General features: G+C 39.5%; 1 protein-coding gene across 2 annotated transcripts in view; it reads right to left on the bottom strand.

The window, feature by feature from the left end:
- Positions 1-13769, bottom strand: part of SNTG1 (syntrophin gamma 1) — a 202667-nt gene that overhangs the window by 182994 nt on the left and 5904 nt on the right. For both annotated transcript variants that reach the window (XM_060128054.1, XM_060128055.1), the window contains exon 2: positions 11886-12020. In XM_060128054.1, coding sequence (XP_059984037.1) covers positions 11886-12020 — 135 coding nt within the window. The remainder of the gene's footprint in view (positions 1-11885; positions 12021-13769) is intronic.

Raw genomic sequence — 13769 nt, 5'->3', positions numbered from 1 at the left:
TCTGACTTTAGAGCCAATAGATTTTCCACCGTAACACACACACACACACACACACACACACACACACACACGAGTAACCTTGGTTCTGACACTCTTTTGAGTCAGATATACTAAATTCTTTCTCTAGGATAACACACAACAAAATGATGAATAAAATAAGGCACACAAACAAAAAATAATGTCAAAGTGTAACCAGGGCAATAAGAAGAAAAAAATTTCATGGTTGTCAGAAAGGAAGACTAATTGTCTCCTGATAGGTAAGAAGGTTCCCCCCAAACTGTGACCCTGATCGCATCCACCACGGGCCCAGGACTGGAAGGACCAGGGAGGGAGAAAAGCGGCTCGTGGTGTGTGTAAGAAGGAACACTTCTTCCACTATTTGCCCATTTTGAATCTGGCTCCGGATGAAAGATTTAAAAGCTAATTCTCCTGAGAACTTGTCAACATGAATTGGTCTACATGTGGGTTTGAGACGATATTCAGTCTACCTGTATGGTCTCGAATCCCCAGTGGAGAATTTAGTTTAAAGAATACCTGGGTGGCCAGTAGCCTCAGGCACCTTGAAAAAGCAAATGAAAATGAAAATTCTGCCTTTGTAACACACTGTAGCGCCAAACCCAAGAAATTCCCACAGAGCACCAAAGGACACGAGCTCAGGGTGAAAACTCGCAGAGCACAACGAGTGAGTCGGCAGAACAGCAAACAGGCAAACGAGGAACAAGTGGCGGGTTAGGTTCTGTAGAGACTGCAGATCCTAGAATTCCAGACGCACCACGTAGGTAGGATTTTTAAAATGATGAATAGAACAGGAGGAGATATCAAACGTACGATAGTGACATCAAATATTATGCATCAAATATAAAATGGGACAGACTAGAACTTCTAGAAGAAAAAAAGTTTCCAGAATCAGAATTTCAATACATAGTTTAAGCAACAGACTAAATCTAACCAGGGAGAGAGTTCCTGAACTGAAAGGAAAGCAGAGGGAGTTGCCGTCTGGCCTCCAAGGCCAGACCATCTGGCGCAGAGTGTGGAGCAACAGAAGAGAGTGAGGACTCAGGGGCTGACGTAACGCCCACCTACAGGTCAGGACCACAGGCAAGAACAGAGAGAGGGAGATAAGCAGAAGCTTTTTAAATGATTATGATTGTTCTGAATTGAAGAAATGCATAAATCCTCCTATTCAAGAATTCCTGACTCCCGTGCAAAGTAAATAAAAACAAATCTTCATAGTTGCTTCACAGGGAAACTGCAGGTCACCACAGGTGGGGATTCCTAAATGTCCAATGCTCTTGAGAGAAGGGTCAGGCTCCCTACAGAGAAAGCATAAGTAATAGATGGTAGACTTTCCAAAACTCTACCTCAACCTGACAGCTGGGGAAAAATGTATAATAAAATAAAGCAAAATGTCAATCTTCTTACAAGATAAAGAAAAACCACCAAACAAAACATTTTAAATATCTATCTACCAATTATCTACATACATATATTGAACATAGGCAGGTAGATAAATAGATAGACAATATTCTATACATATACACAAACACACACAATGTGAGATAGATAGATACATGATAGATAGAGCGAGCTTAGGGAAAGATTTATATTATTTATATGTAGTAAGCAAACTTAAAATTAAGAAGATTAGAAACACAAAATGCAAAACAGTTTTGGTTTTTTTTTTTAATGGAAAGAAGAAAGGGCATCAGTGAGGGCAGGGGAGGCTTCAGAGTGAAGGGTAACATTTTCCTTCTTAAACTGGTGACGGGCACATGGGTGACCATATCCTTCTTGCTCTGTGAGTTCAAATTATATGTTATAAAAATTCATTTCTATGAATATGTAAGTGGAGTAATCTGGCCTAGAGCTGGTCTAATGCCAACACCCGTGCTCTGTCTGTTGATGTGGAAGCACACTCACTTGGCAGGCGGGGCTGCTCTCACGTACGTCAGTCCTTAATCCTCACCTGGTGCACCTGTGACAACGCACATCACCTTTCCTACGAGAACGCATTCCTTTCTTGGATAACTCGGTAGTAGAGAGATTACCAAATAGTGAGCAACAATCCAGAAGACCACCTCTGTGCATATAAGTTGTAAGTGTTGAGATTAATAAAGGAAAAATGATTTTATTGCATGAGTTATTTGAAAATGCTAAACATAAAATAATAGGGATTTTAAAATATACTATTAATAAGGGACACACCCAGATCGGTGACTGTAGGCTGATTCAAGTTGGCAGATAAACTACATTTCAAACCAAATAAATTAGCAACCTGGATTGAGAAGCCATGGTTGCTAAGGCGGCAAAATCTGTTATGTGCATGTCCAGTGTATGACAACCATAGTAGGATTTATAAATTAGAAGACTAATCAGTATGTATTATGGTGATGACTTGTTATTCTGTCCATTCAAGCATTTCATTCACTATTTCAAAAAAAGTGTTTGTTATTATTCTTACATACTTTTATTTCAGTAATTGTGCATGTAATCATTATAATATATTCAGGCATACAATTGGATGTTTCTTACAAAGACTCAGTGGCAATAAACTTCAAAAGTAATATAATAAAGAAATGATATTTTTGTTCTAAAAATGAAAGATTTAAGACTTGTCAATAAATTTGCTTTATATGTAAGAAGCAAATCTTTTGTTAAAGTTGTTTTGAGGGTAAAATAAAACTTACGGTGCAGGATAGATAAACGCCTTTAAAAATCTGCATTTTACACAGCATGTTAAGCATAATGTCCTTAACATCCTTTATATACATTGTAGACCTAACGAAGATCTCGTGAGAAAAATTAGCTCAGTTTATAAAGTGTACTTCTCCCATTTCTTTACCATTATTGTTCTTGGGGTAAATATCATCACTCATTTTCTTTTTCATCTGGGACATTCTTCAACTAATAACACCAGACTCTCTACTGCATCTGGTCTGTGTGTCACCATCCCAGGAGCTGCCAGCATCATGACCTCGTTGTTGCCGGGGCACCACTGCTGTTGCCGGTGACCTATCACAACTGCTGCCACTGAGGGACCATCCCCGCGTGGCCAACACCAGGGGTCTGGAGACAACATCTTTACAGGAACTAGTCTTCCTTCCAGGACCTCCTCATCTACTGCAGCTTAAGCCCTGGGAAATTTAGGAACATCAGTGGCCCCAGTGGTGACTGCTGACTGTTGCAAAAAACAAACAGCACACGAGGAACAGGAGAGAAGGGTTCCAGCACTGTCTTGTGAAGTTAGCAACTTCTCTGACAACAACAGAGAAAGCACCCTGGTTCAAGATCATCCTTCGTTCATCCTTCTTTTATAAAATCACAGTGAGCTAGACCACAGTGACCTACCTATAACTTTTTTTTTTAATTTTTAGAAGTATCCATACCCTCTCCTTTCCTACTCTTATTAGCAGCATTTTTGGAATGGCTGCCTCCAAAACAGAACAGGTTAAAACGAGAAGCAGACACATACAATACCCTTCACTGCTTCATTCATAAATATAAAATCAAATGTAAAAAGATCAGGATTAAGCCGATACCTTCTGTTCTGATTTTACTTTACTAATGACCCCTTTTACCTCTAAAACTGATTGGGGAAAAATCACATATATTTACTTAGAATAGATCAAATTTTATTGCATGTTCTAATAGGTACTTGTTGGCATTAAGATTTCTTTTTTAAATTTGAAAAAAATACATAATGTGTATATTGTGCGTGTGTATGTGTGCGTGCATGCATGCGTGTGTTCACAGATTCTGATTTCTGTGTTAAATGGCTCTTCGATGGGAAAAAAGAGAAAAAAAATCTGAGGATACACATACCAACCATCTTAGATGACCTGGTGAGAATCCACCCCAGTGAGCACACAGCCTACTGTAGCTGCAATCTCTCTCCTGATCAAATTTTCCACAGATAAGGAACCTCACCCCCGACTTCTCTGCATCCCATCCCATCCCATCACATGTGGAGTGAACACTGACTCTTATTGCAAAAGGCAGATATTAGCTTCTCTTAACGCTGTCTTCAGGAAATTATGGTTTCACACGTGGGATTACTAACTGCATGTTTTCTCCCACAAGGAAAACTAAAGGAAGTTGCTTAACTTTGTTGATTCTAAATCCTAACGACGCTCATTAGAACTCTGATTATAGTGATGCTATATATCTGGTCGTTCTGCCATATTTAGACTTCAGTCTCCAAGATTTTCTTATTGTTTACTGGCAACACCTTTGAAACTGGTGTGTCTGTGATGAGATATGCGGCCATCTCATATTGATTTTAGTCTCATTGGCCTTTTAAAACTATTTTGCCAACATTTAAAACCAGCCTTGGCTAAATTTGATGTTCCTTCAGGGCAGCACTGAAAGAGATAATATCCCGGGGACAGACGCAACTTCCTCTGACTTAGGGGGCGGGTCACTCAGGAGACTGACAGGGACCAAACATTCAATTTCTGAGCACAAGGGAAGGTGATTTCTTCCTCTTATAGTAACTGAAGCTTTCACATTTCTACCTGATGGACAATTGCTCTGTATTATTCTGATATATGTAACATATGTGTATATATATATGTAATATATATATGTAATATATCTTTTCCAAAAAAAAGGAGAAAGAAGGAAGGAAGGAAGGGAAGGAAAGAAAGGAAGAGAAAGAAAGAAAGGAAGGAAGAAAGAAATTGACCACTACTCTTTTATTAACTAAAAGAAAGAAAGGGCAACCCCGTGTGCACAATTTAATCAGCCTTGACAGCCAGAACCGTGATTCAGGATACTTTAAATGGTCTGTGACGAAAGAACAGTTAACAGTCTGCAGAATGTCCATTTTCTTTAGTTAGCAGGAGCCTAAAGGACCCAGTGTGACTCCGCAGGATGTAGTGAGAAGTGTGGTAGAAGCTCGAGTTCAGCATTAGTCACCCCAACAAAACACTGACATAAGTCTGTTAATAAGCTACGAATTAAATCTGCCTGCTGAGCCACTACTGATGTCTAGGGAATCCAGGGGGCTGCCTGTATGACACCTGCTGCAGTTTTCTTCTGAAATCATACATGACAACACTGTCAAGACGATGTCTTCAATGTTATTGCGCAATCAATGATGAACTTTAAAACTTCCTGTTTTATGATAAAATTGTTCTGTCAAATTCAATTTAACATCACCTATTGAAAAGGGGACAACAGGCCCAAATGGAGTTCCTTGTGCTAAGCCCACGTCACCAGACACTTAACGCTTAACCTAAGTGCGGTTTCAGTTTCTCGCAGGACTATTGCATGGTTTAACCACTCAACCTGGAATTCGCTGCTCAGTGCTAGAGAGTAATCCCCTCCCACAGACCCCTAAAACTCCCCTCAGGAGGGTGAACTTCCCTGAGACAAAGCATTCTTTGTTAATAAGCTCCTTTTTCTTCCCCCATTCCACCTTCAAAAACCTTTCCCCTTCTGCAGCTCAGTGGAGCGCCTTTCTGTTTGCCAGATGGGGTGCCGCCCAATTCATGAAATTTTGAATAAAGCCAATTAGCTCTTTAAATTTACTCCGTTGATTTTCATTATTTATCAGATTTGGTGCCCGCGGTAGGACCAGAGGAGACCTTTGAAGGCTTTGGGGACGATGAGATGTGGCTCCGGAGAAGCCTTTGAGCCCACTGTCTTCATCACCGTTTCTGAGAGCTCTCGGTTCCGAACTCGGTATCTGATCTGCTTTCCCATCCAAGGCTCAGCAGGTCAGCTTGAGCAGAGGCAGAGGGCTCCGTCCAGAACCCCAGTCCCCGGCCCTGGGTTCAGCCTGCATTTCCCAGTTGTCTGGGACCCCGTTCTCCAGGTCCCCTCCCCAGTCCCCGCTTACTGGGCTCTGATGGTTCATTGCTGGGAATTGCTGGTGGTGTGTTAAGGTGCATGAGCTTGTTTGTCTTGTTTTGTGTAGATAAAGGCTATTGCTAATGGGGATCTTGGAAGCCAAAAAAAGCCACAAAAATTGGTGGGTCCGAGTCAAGAATTTAAGAGCTGTGAGACGCTTGCCACCAAACCCTCCTGTGTTAGGATAAGACTCATCTGTTAGAATAATGGGTCAGAACAGGTTAGACTGACGCTAGGTCACCCGCCAACCTCAAGGAAATTTCTGTGTGACGAAGTACACAGTAAACCATCACACAGTCCCCAGCCCAGCAGCACATCCCTTCAAGTATTGGTTTGGCTCCAAGAGAACTGAAGGCTTAGCTTAAAAAAGATAAAATAAACCAAACAACAAATAAATCAATAACAAAGATGGGAACCTGAAAATCCAAACACTTAGAGACCATTGTAGGATTATTATTTGGCCTAATTCAAATATTGTTGCGTGTTAGGAACAGGAAGTCCGGAGGAGAGGGAGAGAGATGGGGGAACAGTTTGCCAGTGGAGCAGTCAGAAGACACAACATTTACCAATTAAACTCACAGTCTTGCATGGGCACAACTCATGGTGCCACAAAACAATGACAATAGTCACATCCAAAATCACTGATCACAGATTACCGTAAATACAGTAATAGCCCAAACATTTGAAATGTTGCAGGTACTACCAAAATGTGACACAGAGACACAAAGTGAGCAAATGCTGTTCAAAAAAAGGTCCTAACAGACTTGCTCGACACAGGGTTGCCATAAAACTTCAATGTGTAAAAAATACAATACCCGCGAAGTGCAATAAAGCAAAGTGCAGCAAAGTGAGGTATACGTGTAGCTTCATTTAAAAAAAATTCATTGCAAAACACTAATAAAATTTTAAGGACGTAAGAGGTACCCCCCCTCAAAAAAAAAGAGAAAGACTATGAGGCTGACCTAACCCTGGTGACCCCTCTCTCCTCCTTTGCTGGAATGCAGTACTTGCTCTACTAACCTGTCTGAATTGTCTTTTCCCTCTGAAGAGAAGACTCGACCATAAGCATTGCCAAGTCAGTGGCCTTACAAACACTGTATCCACCCTCAAAGGGGGACCCCAATTTGGGCCCCTCCCAAAGCTGACAGGACTCTGAGGGCTTTCTGGGAGACTGCTGCATTATTTCCTGAAACGACTATGAAAAGCAGAAATTAAAATTTAAAAAGAAAACCTAAAGCCTTGTAAAGGATTTATGGGTAGATCAACCTATGATGTCATTTAAGTTGCAACCAAATTCCTTGAGGAATTAAAGGCAACTGTCCTCATCTTACAAATCTTTGCAAATCTAAAACTGCCACTAAAGAGGCAATTCGAAATTTACCTATTCCTTTTTACCAATTCCCAAACTTCCCCTATTTATCTTAAAAGGCTGGTAACTTGCATTCTTTCTTTGTGCCTCTAAGCTGTAAATGTTAAAGTACGAACTTCAGAGAGGTAATGCTTAACCGAAAAAAAATCAAAAGAGGGAAAGGTCATTTGAAACTTAGTTTTAGACATCTGTGCAGGCAGCCTTTACTTATTCCATCTCCCAGAAAAGCAACTTAGATCCAACTTCTTTTGTAACTAGTAAAACAGAATCTATGAGGTCTCAGTTCATGTCTGTCTATATGTTTATGTGGGTATATGTATCTTATGTGATATTTTCCTACCACTGATGGTACCACAAAAAATAATTAGTAAAAAGGCTCTTTTTAATTGGCTTAAATAAAACAAAGTTCTTATATAAATGAAATTCTCAGAAATATAACAGAAACTAACCCAAATGAATTTCAGATTCATGTGATATGGGAAAATATAAAAGCTAGTTTAAGGTTGTTGGTTTAATTGAAATAGGCATGTCTTTAGAGTTATCAGCACTAAATAAAACTTTTATCTCACCTGAATTTACTAACCAAATTAATTCATGTTATCTCTATTACAAAAATCGTCAGCCAGAAAAGTAACTCAGAATAATGACTGACATTGTCCAATGTCTAACGAAGTGTTTCTGGGTAGTCCTTGTAAGAATAATTTAAATAAATAGATGTACGTAGGATAAAAACTTTTTAGGAAAACTTTTTCATTTCCCTAAGTGTTTTTGATAACCTGAAACCTTAAAGTTTTGTTAAGTTAAATGATGAGTTAAGTTAAATTCTTTGAATAACCAGATCATTTCCAAACAAGCTAAAATACTGAAACACTAATTATTGAAGACAGGTTTATCCACTTCCACTTCCTTTTACAGAAAAACTAAAGATATTTGGGTTTATTAATAAACAAGTCCCGTGCCATGCTGAGAAATTTACTATGAGAAAACACGCATTTCTAGAAATTATAAAAAATAGTTACAGATTTACAGATAAAAATATTTACAAGCCACAGAATGCTAATGTAAAAGATAGTTCACAGTTGTTTACTTATTTATTTTCACTAAAAATTAAAGCTTTTTTGGGTTAAAATGTCTAATATATGGAGTTAAAACTACTAGAAATTATAAGAGAAACAGCTCTGGATGCAAGGAAAATAGATATGTTTTGGGGTAAAAAAAGGTATGGATATGGAGATGCATTTTTGTTAGGGAAAAAGAAAATAATTTTCTCCTAAAATAAAGCTGGCTGTTTCAAAATGCAAAAGAGAAAAAGGACAAACAATGGACATAGAAATTTGAAAACAGAGAGAGAGAGACAAGAGAGAGGGAGAGTATTTTTTATGGTCAAGTTAGCTAAAAATTGAATTGTTATCTTTATAAATGTTTTTAAATTAAGCTTTAATACCAAGAGTGTACTTATGTAACACTAAAACAGCTTTCTTTTATATGCTAAAATGACAAATTTTCCTTGGACAATTGATCTTTTCTTGATAAGATATTCTGAAAGTTTTTTCTTTACCATTTCAGTAATCCACTTAGAAAGCAAAACTTTTGTATTTTATCAAAATGATTTCCTGTGTTTCATGTTATCTTTATCATCTGGTCTTTGATTACTTAAGTAAACCAAGTTTTCTCAATATTAAAGGAGTTGTTTTGCTCAGAACAATGTAACCTTCTATATATGCCTTTGAAATCTTTTGTCACTTAATTAAATGTATCATTAAATATTGTTTCATACTTATCTGTGATTCTATTTAGTCAAGTGTCCAAACCATTTGATATTTTTGACAAACTTCCCAAAATTAAGATTCTAAATAATGTCTTTTTGACCTGGACATAACTTTGGGATGTTCCAGAGGGCCCCTGAAACATCTCAAAAGATTTGTTCTCTCTCCTCATGAAAGGGGGGACGTTAGGCTCATTAGGCTTATTTGACAGGTTATATGGGAAATACTGCCAAATAAAAAGTAATACTGAGGGGCTTCCCTGGTGGCGCAGTGGTTGAGAATCTGCCTGCCAATGCAGGGGACACGGGTTCGAGCCCTGGTGTGGGAAGATCCCACATGCTGCAGAGCAACTAGGCCCGTGAGCCACAACTACTGAGCCTGCGCGTCTGGAGCTTGTGTTCTGCAACAAGAGAGGCCGCGACAGTGAGAGGCCTGTGCACTGCGATGAAGAGTGGCCCCCAATTGCCGCAACTAGAGAAAGCCCTCGCACAGAAACAAAGACCCAACACAGCCAAAAATACATAAATAAATTTATTTTAAAAAAAAAAGTAATACTGAGCTTTCTTTATGCTGTACTTGTATGAGTATATGTTACAAGTGTTCCTGAATTGTATAAAATTCCTAGAAATCTGATATGTCCTGGTATAATGTTATCAGTTATAATTCTATTTACTATCTTAAAATATTGTATGTTATAAAAAATAACCACATTCCCTTGCCAATTCCATTACAATAAACTCTCATCAGATTTTTACTAATGAGCAGTTTTGAATCCTTTGTCATTTACAGTTATTGTTTTACTCTAATGTTTTTTCAGAAGTGTACGTGCAAAAGTACTTCATCTTCAAGAAGATTCCAGGAAAGGCCTTTTGACAAGTACAGGTTTCTGTACTTGTCAGAATGCTAGAGACCCCCTGGTGTGTTAACCCCTCTCTCTGGTTAACAATCCCAAACTTGGGGAAATCTGCATCTAAGCTCCGCCTAGGCAAAGCAAACACCCAAGGCAAGAGAAACACTGTTGCGTGGTCTAGTCACCCTTAAGACTACTTGCCTCCATGGCTGGCACCTTTCCAGTCCTGAGCCACAGGTTCGGATGGGAATTACCAGGAAGCATTCATGATTCAGGGTTTGCTTCCTTTGGTAGGGCTGTCCCTCCCTGGTTAGGAGTAAACGTAAATGAGGCTACGATCAGGAACCCCTCATTAACTCTTGAAAGTATTGCAGAATCCACTATTAAGACAACAGCTGCGCAACAAAGATCCTTTGACTCCTGGCCAAAGTTGTTTTTGATAAGAGGACAGCCCTGGATTAGCTTTTAGCTTGAGCCAGGAGGTGTCTGTGCCGTGGCCAATACCGCCTGCTACACCTGGATTAACACTTCTGGAGAAGCTGACACTCACGTACACAAGATCAAGCAACTTGGCTTTAAAAGGTGACTGCATCAGTGGGTCTTTCTATGACTTATTTGACTTCAATTGGTTTGGGTCTTGACCATGACTCCAAAGTGCACTCCAAATACTGGGGATTATCTTGCTTATAACAATGATAGTAGTTTCCCTGGTGAATTGTGTTTTCCCAAGAGCTTTAAATCCAAGTTCGCAGCCACTAACCACCAAGTGAATGATGTCCCTAATACAAGAACTCCAGAAAAGGAACAACGAGAATGACCAACTTAGATACTGGGAACCCGAAGCCGTGAATGTCCCAGGGATTAAACCAAACAGCATGCCCTGTCGATACCACACAGAGGATCAGATAAAACCACGAGAGCTTCAGAGCAGTAGCTGAGAGTGGCGCTCATGCCTTACATTTTGATCACATCTCTCAGAGAAGCTGAGAGTCTGAGCAAAAGGGGAAAATTGTTAAAAAAGAGACAATAGGCCCAAGATGGAATCACTTGTGCTAGGACCACGTCACCAGACTGAACCTTAATACTTCACCTAACTGAAGTTTCAGCCTCTCCCAGGACCGTCACCTTTAACCAGTCAACTTGGAATTCCCTGGTCAACGCTCGTGAGTAAACCTCCTGCCCTCACAGACCCCATCTTTTCCCCTTAGGAGGACAACCTCCACTGAAACAAGACGTTCTTTGGGAAAAATTTCCTTTTTCTGCCCCCTTTCTCCCTTTGAAAACCTCTTCTTTGAAACAGTGTGGCAGATGGGATGCTGCCTGATTCATGGATCACTGCACAAAGCTAATTAGATCTTTAAATTTGCTCAGTTAAAATTCTGTTATTTAACACACCTAAGGATGTCCTCGAGAGCTGCACTTCAGCACCAGGGAGCAGCCCGATGGGTTCTGAGACAACCTATGGCTCCTTCAGAGACTGGATTAGCACCAGGGTCATACGTTAACTGTTTAGAGCAGACAGAGCTTGCTACAGCACCTAGCTTGATTCTATCGAGGAGGCCCACAGAATTATTCATGCACAATCCCCTGGGGAGAAGCCTTGCCACTGAGTTCCGGGACCACTACCTAAAGCCTCCTGCTTCTCCGATGCCAAGAGCTGGGCTCCACCTTTGCACCACCTCTGAAGGTTCACTGTGATGCAAGATGCCATCAGGGCAGGGAACCTGCCATGCACTGTTCTCATTTAGTCCTCAGTGTTGAAGTGTAGAACCCACTCTCTCATGATTACAAATACAAGTGCCACTCTAGTCACATAATGACAACTCAGAGTCAATGAGACACCGAGCTGGAGATGGGCCCAGTGTACGCCTTTGGACCCAAGTACAAGTCCTTATACAAAGACACTGCTTACTAATACTGAAAACAAAAATTACTGGCTCTGAAAGTAAGAGAAAGAATATTAAGTATGTTCTGTGAATAGACATTTTTATTAACAGCAACAATAAAAAAACCCCAGAAAACTTCAAGGGAAGGAAGAGCTACTTACACCAGAATAGAAAGGCTCACCAGACACACATATCACATCCTGTTCCTGGATCATCAGAATATCTTTGGCCAGGTGTAGCCGCACTTTGAAAGGCTCCGGATTACCATCCTGCAGCAAACAAATCCCTGTCTTTGTCTTCAGACAGAAAAAAAAAAAAAGAAAGCAAAACAGAGAAAAGAATTATACTTAGTTTATAGATTATAATTGTATGGCTTATTTATAGCAAAACATGATGAATAACATCTGAAAGCTAGGGAAAATGCACTCTGATGAGTCTGAAACTTAATACAGTACACAGAAAAGTGTAACCTTTTCACATAAAGTAGACCTCAGATAATAGAGATTATGTGAGACAATCCCCACAAAGATTTGGAAAGTAAGGATTACAGTTTTACAGTATATTTTTAAAATAGTGAAAGTTTTGTTTAATACTTACAATCAATATAAATTTCATAACGGTTTTATTGAGATGCTATTCGCACTGTATACAATTCAACCCTTTAAAGTGTTCAATGTTTTTAGTGTAGCAATATGCAGCCATTGATTGCTATAACGAATTTTTGACCATTTTGATCACTCTGTAAAGAAATCTAATATTCCCATCTCTCCATCCTCCCACACCCAGTCCTAGGCAACCACTCATCTACTTACTGTCTTTCTCACAGAATTTTAAACCTGTAAAAACACACCTTCTTATCTTCTCTACCCTCCACTATTTGATCAACCCATTCGCCAGCACACATGCACCTTGTACAGAGGAGGGACCCAGGATAAAGAGGTGAAGAACTGCTTGAATTAACACAGCTAATTAAGACACAGCCTGGCTTGAGACCCAAGATTTTTGATTCCCTTTCCACTGTTTTTGCTTCACACATTTCTGGGAATTGTGGAAACAGCCTGTGAATATTTCCAAACTTGTACTGCATGGCTTTAAACCATCAGCTTAGTGATCACAGAGGGAGTCCACACATCTCGTCCCTCCGGAAGCAGGTCAGGGTTATAATATTTGCCAGATAAATGGAAATATTCTCCTTAGCAAGGGCACTTTATGGTCCCATTTATCAGAGATGCAAATGGAAATTCTTTTGAAACAGAATATAATCGCTGGCTGTTACTCTGAACTAAAAAGTCAACAAAAACAATGACCTCCTTGGAAATTACATTTTCATTTAATAACCATTGAGCCATTCTTAATTTGGATAAAGGGAGAAGTACACAGAAATACATTTTTACCCTTACTATTTAATGAGCACAAAATCCCAGACAAATAATATGAGACTTTCTTTCCCTTGGAATATAAATTAGATGTGGATTGCTAGGGGTTTGTTTCTTTAAAAGAATGTTCCATGATGTTGAGAATATACTGAGATACCGCAACTTCCAGAGATAACTCTGTAAATTGCTTTTTCCCATGTGAAAATACATACCATTATACCCTCTATTATATACAATGTTAAATTGGTCTGTAATTATTTTGTAAGTGTTATAATATCTTTTAAGGAAAAACAAGCTTTTCCAGGAGCCATGATGGCATCAGTCTCTCCTCTGAGGCTATGCATAGCTGGGGCCCCTAAATCGCATCCTTTAATCTACCACAGAGCTTAACTCAAGTGCGTATGTCTAAAAGACAAAAGAATGTCAGCAAAAGCAAATTATATTTTCCTTAATACAGACACAATTTTTGTACATTTTTCACATGGAAAAGTCTCTCATGCTTACAAGGTGATCTTGGCCAGGGGCCAACATCGGGACTTCTGAGATGCAGGGGAGAGAGGGGCAGGAGATAATATCAAAGCTAAGGGAACAAAATTGGGCACATTTGCTGATTTTTAGATGTACAGTACATTCCGAGCCATTTTTCCCCCAGAAATGTAATGGAATAGC

The sequence above is a fragment of the Lagenorhynchus albirostris genome, chromosome 17 (assembly GCF_949774975.1).
Source record: "Lagenorhynchus albirostris chromosome 17, mLagAlb1.1, whole genome shotgun sequence".
NCBI lineage: Eukaryota > Metazoa > Chordata > Mammalia > Artiodactyla > Delphinidae > Lagenorhynchus > Lagenorhynchus albirostris.
Note: the sequence above shows the minus strand (reverse complement) of the source record. Positions and strands in the feature narration are given on the sequence as shown.